The sequence below is a fragment of the Triticum dicoccoides genome, chromosome 6A (assembly GCF_002162155.2).
Source record: "Triticum dicoccoides isolate Atlit2015 ecotype Zavitan chromosome 6A, WEW_v2.0, whole genome shotgun sequence".
NCBI classification, from domain to species: domain Eukaryota; kingdom Viridiplantae; phylum Streptophyta; class Magnoliopsida; order Poales; family Poaceae; genus Triticum; species Triticum dicoccoides.
The window spans coordinates 208417465-208433150 of NC_041390.1; the positions used below are offsets into that span (position 1 = coordinate 208417465).

Below are 15686 nucleotides of genomic sequence, written 5' to 3' on the forward strand. Positions count from 1 at the left end.
TAGCCCCATAACTTTGCATCCGCAGCTCCGATTCATGCATATAGCATATCAAAATGTTCATCTCAGAGAGTACATCATTTCATTCCATTGCATCATTTTCTTTTGAGTTCATCTTGATGCCCGAAATGCTGTTAGAAGAGGGCTACTTGAGTTAATTGTCAGATCTGCTACTCCATTTAGCTTTTTATCATTTTTGTCATGATTATTGTGTGCATGTTATGCCCTGATGTTCTACATATGTTTTGTTAAGGGTTTTTTCATCTTTCCAGAGGTGCAACCCATGTATTTTTGTGATGTGTGTGGTGACTAGCACAAGCTTGCAAAGTGGTGCACTTGTTAATTATGATTTCAGGGACTTAGTCTTTCCACTAAGTCCTTGAGCTGTTTATCTCATGATGCCATATGTTCACGTTGTTTCCTAGTGATCCGTGCCTCTTTTGAGAATGATCAGCAAGGATGTTTTGTTAATCTTGTAGTGCTCTATTCATCCATGTCTTTGTTTGCAATTATGGAGCACCCTAGCTTGAGTCAATCGAGCTCTACTTTTCCTACTTTGTGAATCTGGGCAGATTGTCAACTTGTTTGCAATTTTGCCGATGATATTGTAGTTGATCCGTGCATGCTATGCTATTGTTCTTGCCATTTCTAGCTTGCATTTTGTGTGTTCTTGATAGATGTATGCTTAGCTTATCATGACTTGCACCATAGTGAGTGCATCGAGCTCGTAAACATGCCTACTTGATATCTGTTTTCAGCATGCTCCAGTTTTCACTAAGTCTGTGATCTGGTTATGTTTTTGCTATGTTCACATGCTTGCAATTGTATTTTCTGATCCCTTTTGGCTCAAGGTCACTAAGGGACTTTTGTTAAGCTCTTTGAGTATCTCCATGTCATGCTTTACTTTGTCATGTTCAGATCCTGTAGCATATAGTTTTGTTGCTTCGAAGAGGGCTACCTGATCTGAAATTCCAGACAAGTGTTAATTTCACTAAGTCTGAGATATGTTGGTCATATGCATTTTTGCCATGCTTGTTTGAACCTGTTAGTGGATGAATTGGCCATAGCTCAGTGCTAGACTTTTTTTAAGCATCATGAATGCATCCCTGCCATGTATTTTGTTGTCATGTTTGGGTGCTGTAGCTTGTTCATCTCATTGCATTAAATGGCTACTTGCTGTAAATCGCAGACCGGTGTCATATTTGAATCGCTTGCCATTTCCAAACCGTAACTCCGATTCTGGTGTTCTTTATATCGTTTTCAAGCGATTTCATCTCATCTTTCCAGTGGCACACTTGGATTTCCAAGTTGAGGCCAGGTTCTTGCATTCCCTGTCACATCTTGCATATGCATCCCGCATCGCATCCCGCATAGCATATCATCTTTGCATCATCTTGTTTGATCCTTGCACGTGGTTGATTGTGTCTTTGTTGCTTGTTTGTCTTGTTTGGGTAGAGCCGGGAGACGAGTTCGCTAACAAGGAGCCCGTTGAGTTTGCTTTCGAGGATCCAGTCAACTCTGACAACTGTGCAGGCAAGATGATCATACCCTCGAAATCACTACTATCTTTGCTATGCTAGTTTGCTCGCTCTTTTGCTATGCCAATGCTACGATGCCTACCACTTTCTTTTAAGCCTCCCAAATTGCCATGTCAAACCTCTAACCCACCATGTCCTAGCAAACCGTTGATTGGCTATGTTACTGCTTTGCTCAGCCCCTCTTATAGCGTTGCTAGTTGCAGGTGAAGATTGGAGGCCGTTCCTTGTTGGAACATTTATTTACTTGTTGGGATATCATTATATTGCCATGTTATCTTAATGCATCTATACACTTGGTAAAGGGTGGAAGGCTCGGCCTCTCGCCTAGTGTTTTGTTCCACTCTTGCCACCCTAGTTTCCGTCATATCGGTGTTATGTTCCCGGATTTTGCGTTCCTTACGCGGTTGGGTTATAATGGGAACCCCTTGATAGTTCGCCTTGATTAAAGCTTTTCCAGCAATGCCCAACCTTGGTTTTACCATTTGCCACCTAGCCTCTTTTCCCTTGGGTTTCCGGAGCCCGAGGGTCATCTTATTTTAACCCCCCCCCCCAGGCCAGTGCTCCTCTGAGTGTTGGTCCAAACTAGAGTCCTGTGCAGCGCCCCCTCGGAGAAACTCGAGGTTTGGTTTTAGTTGTATGGAGCGCTCATCTGAGTGTGCCCTGAGAACGAGATATGTGCAGCTCCTATCGGGATTTGTCGGCACATTCGGGCGGTGTTGCTGGTCTTGTTTTAACCTGTCAAAGTGTCTTGAAGAACCGAGATACCGAGTCTGATCGGAACGTCTTGGGAGGGGGTCTATTCCTTTGTTGACCGTGAGAGCTTGTCATGGGCTAAGTTGGGACTCCCCTGCAGGGATTTGAACTTTCGACAGTCGTGCCCGCGGTTATGGGCAGATGGGAATTTGTTAATGTCCGGTTGTAGATAACTTGAACCTTAACTTAATTAAAATGAATCTACCAAGTGTGTTACCGTGATGGCCTCTTCTCGGTGGAGTCCGGGAAGTGGACACGGTGTTGGAGTAATGTTTGCGCAGGTTGCTCTCTAGTTTCTCGCTCGCGCTTTCCTCCTCTTCTCGCTCTCTTTTGCGAATAAGTTAGCCACCATATTTGCTAGTCGCTTGCTGCAGCTCCACATATATTTACCTTACCTTACCTATAAGCTTAAATAGTCTTGATCGCGAGGGTGCGAGATTGCTGAGTCCCTGTGGCTCATAGATTACTATTACACCAGATGCAGGGCCTGATAATTCCGCTCCAGGAGACGCGTTTGAGCTCAAGTGGGAGTTCGACGAAGACTCTCAACGTTACTATGTTTCTTTTCCTGATGATCAGTAGTGGTGCCCAGTTGGGGGTGATCGGGACCGTGTCGCATGTTGGGTTATCTTTTATTTTGGCGCCGTAGTCGGGCCATGAGTGTTTGGTTGATGTAATGTTATTTATGTACTTGATTGACGTGGCGAGTGTAAGCCAACTATGTTATCTCCCCTTTTATTATCTATATTACATAGGATGTTGTGAAGATTGCCTAACTTGCGACATATGCCTTCAATGCTTTTATGCCTCTAAGTCGTGCCCCGACACGTGGGAGATATAGCCGCATCGAGGGTATTACACTGGCCCTCTCTATGGCGCGCCCTAGGGGAGTCCTACTCCCACCGGGAGTAGGATTCCCCCTTTCCTAGTAGAACTAGGAGCCCTTCCAAGTAGTAGGAGTAGGAGGGAAGGAAAGGGAAGGGAAAAGGAGAAGGAAGGAAGGGGGCGCCCCCCCTCCCTAGTCCAATTCATACCAGCCCATGGGGAGGGGTGCGGCCACCCTTTGAGGCCTTTCTCTCCTTTCCCGTATGGCCCATTAAGGCCCAATATGAATTCCCGTAACTTCCCGGTACTCCCGAAAATACCCGAATCACTCGGAACCTTTCCGATGTCCGAATATAGTCGTCCAATATATCGATCTTTATGTCTCGACCATTTCGAGACTCCTCGTCATGTCCCTGATCTCATACGGGACTTCGAACTCCTTCGGTTCATCAAAACACATAAACTCATAATATAACCGTCATCGAACTTTAAGCGTGCGGACCCTACGGGTTCGAGAACTATGTAGACATGACCGAGACACGTCTACAGTCAATAACCAATAGTGGAACCTGGATGCTCATATTGGCTCCTACATATTCTACGAAGATCTTTATCGGTCAAACCGTATAACAACGTACGTTGTTCCCTTTGTCATCGGTATGTTACTTGCCCGAGATTCGATCGTCCGTATCTCAATACCTAGTTCAATCTCGTTACCGGCAAGTCTCTTTACTCATTCCGTAACACATCATCCCGCAACTAACTCATTAGTTGCAATGCTTGCAAGGCTTATAGTGATGTGCATTACCGAGTGGGCCCAGAGATACCTCTCCGACAATCGGAGTGACAAATCCTAATCTCGAAATACGCCAACCCAACAAGTACCTTCGGAGACACCTGTAGAGCACCTTTATAATCACCCAGTTACGTTGTGACGTTTGGTAGCACACAAAGTGTTCCTCCGGTAAACGGGAGTTGCATAATCTCATAGTCATAGGAACATGTATAAGTCATGGAGAAAGCAATAGCAACAAACTAAACGATCAAGTGCTATGCTAACGGAATGGGTCAAGTCAATCACATCATTCTCTAATGATGTGATCCCGTTAATCAAATGACAACTCATGTCTATGGCTAGGAAACTTAACCATCTTTGATTCAACGAGCTAGTCAAGTAGAGGCATACTAGTGACATACTGTTTGTCTATGTATTCACACATGTATTATGTTTCCGGTTAATACAATTCTAGCATGAATAATAAACATTTATCATGATATAAGGAAATAAATAATAACTTTATTATTGCCTCTAGGGCATATTTCCTTCACTACATCCACGTGCCACCAAGAGATTATGCTTGAGATGCGGGCTATGGGACAGGTAATTAGTCCACGGGGACTGCCATACCCCCATACATTCATATTTTGGTATCTATATATGCATTAAGGATATACAATTGCTTACTTTGTGTTTCTCTATCATTCAAGCCATGGTACTGTTTGTATTGTATGCGACAATTTACTTCTGTGAAGGCATAGGCAACGGTGATGAACCCCTCTGTTATGGCCGGTTTAGCTAGGCCCACCGGGCAATCGTAGCCCACAAGTTATCTTAGGTTAATTCTTATGCAAGTTATGTAGGTTATAAATATAGACTGTAAGACTCTTTTTGGAATTAAGCAATAAGAATATTATTATCCCTATTGCCCGGCTCCTAGAGGAGCCGGAACCCTAGCCGCCTCTAACCCTAGCTACCGCCGCCATCTTCCTCCGACGCGACGGCGCCCAGCCGCCGGCGCGCCCGATCATCGCCCCGTCCCACTCCATCCTTCCCCTACAACCTCCGGAGCAGGTCCAACAGGACCCCTGGTTCTACCAATTTGGTATCCAGAGACTCGGGTTTGATCATGTCGTCATCAACACCCACGCCGCCGCTGCCCATCATCACCACCGTCCCGATGACCACTGTCGGGTCCCCAACGCCGCCGGCCCCGATCACCTCCGCGCCGCCGGCCCCCGTCATTTCCGCGCTGCCGACAACCTCCATCTTCACGTCGGAGGATATGACCAGCACCCTGTGGGACCTCGTGACGGCCGTCCAGGGCATCTCCCTGTACTTGGTCGGCCCGCACACTACCCCGCCGGCTGCGCCCCCCGCCTACAGCCACCCGGCGACGCATTGGCTGATCCAGAACGCATCGGGCCCGAGCGGGACGCCCTTGCTGCCGTTCCAAGCGGGCTACACCGGCGGGCCCTCGCCGTTGCTGCACCTGTCCTGGTACTCGGTACCCGCAGCGATCGCCGGGGCCCATCCGTCGCTCCAGCCGTCGCCCGCCCAGTGCCGTCCTGGCCGCAGTGGCCCGCACCGGTTCTCGTGGCACCACCCGCGCCTCCCACGCCCGCCCCAGCGCCGCAGTGGCCGCACTGGCCCGCACCGGCCCCAGCCGCGCCAACCGCGCCGCCCGCGCCGGTCCGGCTCCCAACGCCGCCGCCGCCCAGCTCCGGATTGGGCCAGTCCATATCGGGAGGACTTCCGATCTAGCAGGTCCGATTTTCTCCGTCATCGTCCCTGATCCCGGCCTAGCTAACCTGGATGTCGCCACCGCCAGTTTACACAGAGGCCGGGGACCCAGCGGTACCCACGCTGCAGTCTGGGGCCTTGTCTGGCTCCGCGAGGGCCTACGACGGCCTTCCCACCATTGACCGGGCGCCGTCATCATCACTGCTCCGCGTCGCCGAGCCGATCGGCGATGGCGCGCCGACCCAGACGCCGTCACGGTTCACCAAGATCGATTTCGCCACTTATGACGGCATGGAGGGACCCGCTTAACTGGCTCAACCAGTGTGAGCAGTTTTTCCGTGGCCAGCGCACGCTCGCGTCGGAGTGCACTTGGCTGGCATCCTACCACCTCCGCGGTGCAACCCAGACCTGGTACTACGCCCTCGAGCAGGACGAGGGCAGCATGCCCCCTTGGGAGCGCTTCCGCGAGCTCTACCTCCTTCGCTTTGGGCCTCCGGTTCGCGGGAGCCTCCTGGCGGAGCTCGGCCGCCTTCCCTTCACCTCCATAGTGCAGGACTTCGCCGACCATTTCCAGGGCCTGACATGCCATGCGTCGGGCATGACGGCGCAACAGTGGGCCGACCTCTTTGTCGGTGGACTTCCGGATCACATCCGCGTGGACGTGGAGCTTCGGGGACCCCAGGATCTCCAGTCGGCCATGTACTACGCCCGCACGTTCGAGCGCCGCGCGGTGGCCATCCAGCAGGAATCGCCGTCCCGGACCGCTGGGTCACTACCCGGGTCGGATTCCGCGCAGGGTCGGCCTGCGCAGGCTTCTGCGACACCCCTCGCTACGACCGCGTCGCGCCCGTTCCGCCGGCTCACCTCAGCCGAGCTACTTGAGCGTCGCCGTCAAGGGTTTTGCTTCAACTGCGACGAGCCCTACACGCCCGGCCATGCCTGCCCACGACTCTTCTACCTGGAGGTTGCAGACTACATTCCGGAGGACGCCGTCGCTGCCGACCTGGCCGCCCCAGCTGTCGAGAAGGTGTTTGACGCTGGTTGATCGCCTCGAGGAGTTCCGCAAGCGCTTCCCCACCTTACAGCTCGAGGACGAGCTGTTTGTGCAGGCGGGGAGAAGTGTTATGGCCGGTTTAGCTAGGCCCACCGGGCAATCTTAGCCCACAAGTTATCTTAGGTTAATTCTTATGCAAGTTATCTAGGTTATAAATATAGGATGTAAGACTCTTTTTGGAATTAAGAAATAAGAATATTATTATCCCTATTGCCCGGCTCCTAGAGGAGCCGGAACCCTAGCCGCCTCTAACCCTAGCTGTTGTCGCCATCTCCCTCCGCCGCCAGCGTGCCCAGCCGCCGGCGCGCCCGATCATCGCCCCATCCCATTCCATCCTTCCCCTACAATCTCCGGAGTAGGTCCGGTAGGACCCCTGGTTCTACCACCCTCTTATCGTGATGGCGTGAGGTGATGGTAAAAACTCGATGATGCCGAGCAGATTACTATGAATGAAACTTTGCCGCATGATCTCCGTGAAGAAATAAATGTGTTCGAAATTAGGTACCATTACCCTGCCTGATCTTCAATCTTCCACACCGAATGTTCTAATCTTGCTTTGCTTCATTTCACACGTTGTTCCAGTAATGAATTAAGTTCAAAGACAAATAAGTTTTGGGACTGCCTACTAGCATATCACTTCAATAAATTGAGGCAGGCATAAAAGCCAATGTATCTTCACAGATGAAATCCTCATATCACAATGTATTGTAGTGATTGACATGATTTGTTAGATTTACTTAACATTTGAGTTGATTAGCCAGTGGCACGCTGCACCGTTTGCTTCAAAAACACACGGAGCATATGAGTTTGAGTGGGACTTCATTAAAGCTTATGCTGAGATTCGTAAAGACTATCCTTACATGTTCACTTATTAAATAATCTTCTTTCTTGCATTTCCATTAATTCCCTTTGTTTGCTCAACTCTATACAACATCGCTATTTTCTGAAAATGTGTTGTGCAGAAAATGAATCTGTTTGACTATCTAACTACTCGTGAAAAGGGATAATTTACTTGATTATTTACCTACATGCTCAATGGTGTGCTAAATGAAAAACCTTTTAGGCAGTAATACTTCTCTATGCATGCCTTCAGCTCATCTGCATTCCTCATGTGAAGGATGGCATCAACAACGATGTAGTCTAGGAGGAAGAGACCAGCTATAGTGCCTGCTCTCATGTAAGTATGACGGATAAATCATAATCATTTCGATATTTCCTACATTATGTTTATTTGTACACTAAATTTCTATATATATACCTTATATTAACATGTACTTTCTAATGCATTTTATCTGAAGCTTCATACTTCTTTAGTGACAATATTCTTTGCACTTGTTCTTGCTTACAGATGTTTCTCACTCAACCATGCTTCTCATCTTTTGGTTTGGTTTTTCTGATGTGTGTGGTTAAGATACCAGCTTACAAAACCATCAGGAAGTCCAGAAAAAAAATCTTTGAGTGCAAGTGTGGAGGTTATGAAAGAACCATTAATTCGTATCTTTGGGATGCTATGTAATTATTATTTTAGAAATGAAGAGGCCATATATTCTTACCATGATTGGTTAAAATACCATTTTATAGAGCCTTATATACTTTAGAATTATGGTTACTTTTGATAAAAACATATATTTACGTTTATTTTTATGCTTTGATATATTCACTAAATTCCTAGCATTCCATCGCCATAATGGACAGGCGCGGCAACGCGCGCCATCGATGATCTAGTTCCTAGTAAACAACCCTAGTATTTTTGACAGCATAATAAACAGCCCTAGTAGGCAAGGAGGCATTATTTTTCCCTCAATTCTTCAACCGTACTTTAATATCATCGAGAAAATGATTTTATTTTGTTTTGTTTTCCAAGATCTTGATAGGTGGCCGTGATCAGGTAAATTGTTGCCATTTGCCGAGGTGATATGATATGGATAAAAAATTGCGCTCACTTTTTAATGAATAATGTCGGGTGTTTATAGGTGGTAGTTGTTAATTATCCTCCATATCACAAATAAGTGGCATCTTTGGCATTCTCATGTTCTTCATGGTATAAAAATTTGACTATTATTTGGTATTAAAATGTGTAAAACCCAAGAAATTACAATATTCTAGCAAAAAAGGAGAAGATAAATATACATATGCGACTTTGAAAGTTTCAATCCAGATAATTAAAATGATATTTCTAGTCACCGAAGACTTGTCCAAAACATATTCTATGGTATGGATGGAGTAGCAATTGCCTGGCAGCTCCATTAATAATACCACTCCTTATATGTTGCTGCTCCTCATATATATGTTTCATCTTGAAAAAGTTATTGTAAAAAACTTTTGGGATAATATGAGTTGGGTTATATTTAACATGTTAAAACTTCTTTAAGCCCAAAGGGAAAATGATATAACATACAATGATTATTGTCTCCTTTGGTAATTCACATGAGAAAAAACTTAAATAAAAAAAAGTGAGTTTAAGAATAATAAATGTGTTCTGTATATTTCCTTTAAACCCATGAGTGGGGAAAATATGAGGTATAACATATAATCTTGTGTTGATACTACTGTACAAATTTCTCATGGGAACCTTGAAAACAAACTCAAAAAGGTAAAAGAGTATAAAATAGGATGTTTGAATAGGTTACCATTCACGAAGAGACACTCTAACCTTTGCAAATATCGAAGTCATCGCATATTTTCAATGAGCATATCTTTACTTTTTGAAATTGGTAAGGACTTTGTGAACAAGTCGGTGAGCTTATCGCAAGACTTGGCTTGCAGAAGTGTTTATTTCTCTACTTTAGTGTAACTCAAAGGGATACAATGATTTAGGGGCAATATACTTAGCACATTTAGGGGCAATGTACTTAGTGATATTTCTCTTTATATAACTTGTCTATTTATGTGCAACATAGCACATTGTATTGGTAGATACTCCCTCCGTTCCAAAATATAAGGTGTATTGGTATTTTCAAAAGTCAAACATGTGCATGTTTGACCATTTAAAAAAAATCAATACATACAGTACCAAATATGTATCATTAAATCCATCACAAAATACTTTTATATTTTATTTATTTTGTATTGTACACGTCGATAGTTTATTCTATAATCTTGGTCAAATATACATGAGTTTGACTAATTGGAAAATCAATACACCTTATATTCTGGAATAGAGAGAGTAATATGGATGATGATTTAATGAAACATGATAGCACCATGGTGTCCTAATCTTTTAGTAGGACACATATTTAAGCAATTTGGGTGGAGTCAACTACGGTTCGATACAACATATGCGAGGACGACACACCTTAGTAGTCTATAAGCCAACTCCGGAGAGGTTATTGATCATGTCGGGGCATTATCAACCAGACCAAGAAGGTTTATCCATGCAAGCAATTAAATTCACCCCACGTTCCTAAATATAAGACATTTTAACAGTTCAATTTAAACTACCAAAACATTTTATATTTTAAAACAGAGGTAGTAAAAAGCAAGAACTATAATATGAAATCTAGATATTATGTATATAGATAAAAACTTATGGTTCCGATAGCGGTCTTGGCCTGGTTATTGAACACAAACAAAGTTCACAAAGTTGTAGCAATAGTTAATTCTTAACTAACCCTAATACAAACGGTGCCTAGGGTGTATTTAAGAAGGAAAGGGCTAGTGGTTCAGTCAACCCAATGATAAGGGTCAAATCCAACCATATTTGGTTTTCTCAATGGTTATGGACTCTAAAAGTTGCCTGGAGTGACATTTTAAAATATATGGGACTAGCCCGAAGATAAAGTGCTGCAACACCTATACATATTTATGCATATGCTGTCTCCAAAGTCCTGATATTTGTGCTTGAATTTTCATGTTCATTTCTTTCCTTGTGCGTTTGCCTCCATCTTCATATTTGGTTATGCTCCAACACTCCGCCATTCATGAGGTCCTTCATATCTAAGTAATACAAACACATTTGATTTATGCAACATCATAATCTCATGAACAATAGAAATAGTCCCTAGAAACATGATCCATTGAGTTGATGTGCCCGAGCTCTAGTATTAATGTCCAAAATTTGTGAATTTACAAGAATAAGTCAGTATCCTTAGTGCTTTGGAGATACCCAAAAATAAATAAAGTACGCCCAGCCCATTAGATTTGCTAGATCTAGTGACACTAAGATATACAATATGGAGTATCGGGTACTCCGATGCAACATGTTTAGATTAGTAAGTAATATAATCATACAATGGATAAAAAATTGTGTGACATTTATTATACAAGACAAAAAGGATAGTAAAAAATATGTACCTATTCAGAAAACATCCATTCCGAACATATGGGGCCTTAAAGTTTCTACAGTCCGTTTTGCAAAGACAGAATCGAAAAAACTGACTATTGTTGATCAACAACTACATTTCCACTGATTCTAATATAAGATGCCCTCCACTCACAACTACATGTTCCCCAAGGCTTTGAATGCAATTTTATTTTTCTATATAAGTGTGTTTGTAAGGACTTGTGATTAAACTTGATCATGGGCAGCCCGACTTGGACTTGCCTCTCGGGGGGCCCGGGCTTCATTTTACAACACGAAAGAGGATTCGAGCCGGGCTCGAGTTTTTTTTTTTGATTTTCGGCCAGGCTTGCAAATGCGTAGCCTAAAAAATAGTGTTAGATCAGGATTTCAGGCTTCAAGCTGCTTTTCAAGCAGGGCTCAGACATAAGAAAATAGCTATCTTTGGTTTTGGGGACAGGCTTAGTCTTCTAGTTTCACAAACCTGGTCTGAAACCCGACCCAGCCCGGCACATGATGAAGTTTGCGTGTGATAGTATATATGACCTTAGGCCATTTCAAAAATAATAATAACAAATGCAACACAAAATGCAATGTTAAGATGGGAAACTTCAGAATCGCGTCCGACACAAAACTGGGGAAAATCTAGCTGAACACGGTCTATTTGAGCCCTTGTTCACCGAAGGTTTGCTAGGGCCAGACTCCGACTGGAAGAGGGAAAAAACGGAACAGCCCCAAACCCCGTAACCCTACCCCGTATAAAACCCCGAAGCTGAGATAGGGCTTCCCCTCTCCGTCGCCGCCGAAATCTCTCTACTCGTGCTCCCCTCAAGTCCCCGTAGCTAGCCAGTGTTGCTGTTCTCGCGCGGCCTCGGTGGCAGCCATGGAGGAGGTGACGGAGGCGGTGAACAACCTTACCATAGGGGAAGGAGCAGCGGCGACGGCGGGAGCGGAGGGGCACAAGAAGAACCGCATCCAGGTCTCCAACACCAAGAAGCCCCTCTTCTTCTACGTCAACCTCGCCAAGGTAGGGAAACAAGTCCTGTGGACGAGTGGATGAGAGAAGCGTGCCGTTGGTTGGGGATTTCTTCCGGGTTTTAGGGGCACATCTGTTGTGGGGTTAAACTCTAGAGAGGGTTGTCCTCTTTGCGTAGGAGGGATCCGCCGAGGAGATATCTTTGCGAGTGATTTGATTGGATTTGGGCGTCCTGCTAACATTTACCATGAAATCAACAAGACTAATTTGGTTTGTGACGCTGTTTGTGTGCAGAGGTACATGCAGCTGCACGAAGAGGTGGAGCTCTCGGCCCTCGGCATGGGTAAATCTTCACTCGCCGAAGCGTATTTTTGTATCAGTTTAGGCCTCTGTTATGTTACTTTGGCAATGATTTGCCGTATGCATAGGCGCATATAAATGTTTGATGACCTGGTATACTGTGATGGGTATCTTTCTGCTTGTCCATGAGTGGCATTTTATTACTCCTGCTAACTGAGGTTGTTGCAGCTCATTTAATGGGGGGAAAAGTCTACATTCATGTCACATAGTTCTTGCTTGCCTACAATTTATGTTCTTCCTTCATCTCAGTCTGAGCCCTTTAGCTTTATACCGCACTTTATGTTACTTTTACTAATAAGAATTTGAAGTTGGATCTCTCACCTGGTTGTGGGAAGAATTACACTTGCCTATTCTGTTCATAAAGGCTGTGGAAAAGTAAATTATACTATTCTGGGAAGTTCTCAAAAGACCAGTCTCAAGAATAAAGTACTACTCCCTCCGTTCTAAATTACTCGTCGTAGAAATGGATGTATCTAGAACTAAAATACATCTAGATACATTCATACCTGCGACAAGTAATTCGGAACGGAGGGAGTACCATGCAAAGAACTGACAATTGATACTCCCTCTGTCTCTATTTACATGTCGCTCATGTATTTCTAAGTTCAACTTTGACCTTTGGTTTGACTAACAAAACTTGGGCTATGTGTCATTAAATTTATACCATTCCATTCGTATTAAAAATTTCAAGCGGTGTAATTTTTGTGACAGACGACAAACATATTATTTGTCAAAATGATGGTCAAATTTTGATCATGAGAAATGATGACCTCATGTAAATGGAGGTGGAGGGAGTACTAAAAACAGAGTGAGCTGAGCCTTCATCCACTGGGTTACAGAGTACTAAAAACAGTTTTCATTGCTCGTTGATAATCAAATTAATATTGCTTGTATGCGCAAGTTTGTGCTGATGTAATAATATGTCCAGCCAACAGTCATCTAGCTCTGGACATGTAATACTCGTATTAAATCAGAAACTGCTGATGACATTGTTGTCCAAAAGTTATTTTCTGCATCATAGCGTTCTGCTGTCAGTTGTAGCTGAAGTCTAGTAGCCAGCTTTTGCACCTGTGTGTTGCTATTTAAGCCTTGGGTTACAGTGGTTTTAGGCACCTTAATATGATATTAATTTTGGTTAGACTATTTGTAAGGTTAAATTTACATGGATGTGTCATATACTCATGATAATAATGCTTCAACACTTGTGTATGGATGCTTGGTTTATTTTCTTTGTTGGTCAGCATGACCCTTTGTTACTGTCGGACCTCTGTTATTTATCTACATTCCTTTTTTTGTCGTGATGAAACTATTTTTAACTTTGTCCTTTCAGCTATTGCAACTGTGGTGACTGTTGCGGAAATTCTAAAAAATAACGGCCTTGCTGTTGAGAAGAGTGAGTCTTGTTTCTCATTATTCTGCTCGATTATGTCTTCTTTTCAGTCTCTTAACTTGGTCGAAATTACTTGCAGAAATAATGACATCTACTGTTGATGTCAAAGATGATACAAGGAACCGCCCTATCCAGAAGGCCAAGGTTAGTGTTCTTCGGATGACAGACGGACAGTACTTACCAAGATTTATCCACATGACTGTTTTTCCTTACTCTCATAACCTGTACTGGGCAGATCGAAATATTGATTGGCAAGACGGAGAAATTCGATGAACTGATGGCTGCCGCTGCAGAGGAGAGGGAGGCAGCGGGCGCTGAGGAAGAGCAAAGCTGAACACTTGGAAGGTTCCTGTTGTAGCTTAATTTTACTGTTCTTCTGCCCTTTGCTGTGTTTTAGTTTGTTGTGTCGACAAGAGACAAGTGCTTGCATAATCAAGTAAGGGCGCAGCTTATTTTAGTGCGCTTTTTGTTGATTTGTTAGGGTTACATGGCAACTTGTGATAATGGGATTATGAGTCTGATACGCTCTTGATTTGTCCTCGCGTGCATTTTTGGTTGGCTGTTTCTCCTATTACGCCTGTGGTGTGCCATACCCGTTCAGAGTCACGCGAGGTATATTTACCAAGGATTGAATTTCAAGATATAAATCAACTAAAAAGATCTCTTAGTATAACACACGTTGTGGATGCAGCTTAGATCATTATTGGATGAACAAAGTCCACTTTTGGACCCTGAATTTTGCCCCAAGTTCACTTCTGGTCCTTCAGTTTTTCGAACTGTCGCAGTTCACGTTTGGACTCCCCAGGATTTTGGCTAATATAGAGCGTCAATGTGAGCTGTTATTTTTTTCAGGGTCTATGTCAGCTGGTTTTATTGATGTAGTTGCCACAGACAAGAGTATGCGCCGTCCGACGATGATGCTGAGCAGTCGAAGCTGTCTGAGCCGTTGCAATTGCAGCATCCCCTTGACGTGGCTGCCTTGTCTTCTTTCGTTCGCACGATGCCTACTCCTTTGCTCCCCTGATGCCCTTGTTTTGTTGCGGCGCTGCTGGGTTTTCCTCGTGTCGGTGGATGGTCAAGGGGGCCGCCGTTGCAAGAAAAAGGGTTTCCCCCCGCTTTGTATTCCAAAGCAACCAACCGATACATCAAAGGATAGGTGCTGGGGCGAAAGCAGCACAATCACACTAAAAGAAACGAAAGAGAAACAACAAGAGAAAAGAATGCCGACAACGATGGATCGACGGAAACGAAGAAGCTTCACGACCACTGCGCCCACCGAAGATCTCCCACGAAGCTCCAAGGCTCCGAAGCACCGGTACCAATCAACACCTTCAAGAAGGACCGCGACGAAGACGACGCTGTTGCCAAGGGTTTCCCCCGATACACGACTAGGCGAGAGGAAGGGTCGCCCCCGACACCCTCCAGGAAGGTCCGGCGGCACCCATCAGCGTCGCCACGTCGGTGTCGGACAGGCGGACAGGGGTTTCCCCCGATCCCAACCTTCACCTCGGGTGCTCCAGAGCCTGCCACCAAACCGACCACCATCTTGCGCCACCATGGTCAAGAAGCCTCCATGCCGTCTCACCACGGTACCACGAGATGAGGTTTGCACAACAAGGGATAGGAGCCGGGACTAGGGGCCGCAGCACCGTTGGCACGCGCAAGGGCACAACCTCCACCATCAACGACAGTAGCCGACCGGACACACTAGCAGGAGCCTACCAGGCCCGTGTGCCTATAGGCCCTGCCGGGAACTCCATTCCCGAAAAGCTCTCGCCATCGCGCTGCAGCAGGCACGCCATCGGCATCGCCGCCCCCCATCCGAGCCGCTCCTCCTCACCACACAGACGACGACGAAGCCACACCAGGGACCGGCCCGCTAGGACCCAGATGGAGCCGGGAGGGCCCAGATCTGGGCCGAGGACACGCCGCCGGCCACCGCACGCCACCACGCCGCCCTGCTGCCAAGGGCAGCACCGCCACCGCGCCTACC

General features: G+C 45.4%; 1 protein-coding gene across 1 annotated transcript; it reads left to right on the forward strand.

The window, feature by feature from the left end:
• The first annotated feature begins 11678 nt into the window (after positions 1 to 11678).
• Positions 11679 to 14231, forward strand: LOC119316613 (uncharacterized protein At2g34160-like). The gene is made up of 5 exons (XM_037590970.1): positions 11679 to 11994; positions 12238 to 12286; positions 13634 to 13696; positions 13773 to 13837; positions 13929 to 14231. The coding sequence occupies exons 1-5, from the start codon at positions 11851 to 11853 to the stop codon at positions 14025 to 14027; spliced, it is 420 nt and encodes a 139-aa protein (XP_037446867.1). The 5' UTR covers positions 11679 to 11850; the 3' UTR covers positions 14028 to 14231.
• Positions 14232 to 15686: the final 1455 nt, after the last annotated feature.

Bases quoted from the DNA above. Each gene is read 5' to 3' on its own strand.
- LOC119316613 (XM_037590970.1), top strand. From the start codon at position 11,851: ATGGAGGAGGTGACGGAGGCGGTGAACAACCTTACCATAGGGGAAGGA. The intron at 12,287-13,633 runs GTAAATCTTCAC...TTGTCCTTTCAG, and splicing joins GCTCTCGGCCCTCGGCATGG to CTATTGCAACTGTGGTGACT. The intron at 13,838-13,928 runs GTTAGTGTTCTT...TGTACTGGGCAG, and splicing joins GCCCTATCCAGAAGGCCAAG to ATCGAAATATTGATTGGCAA.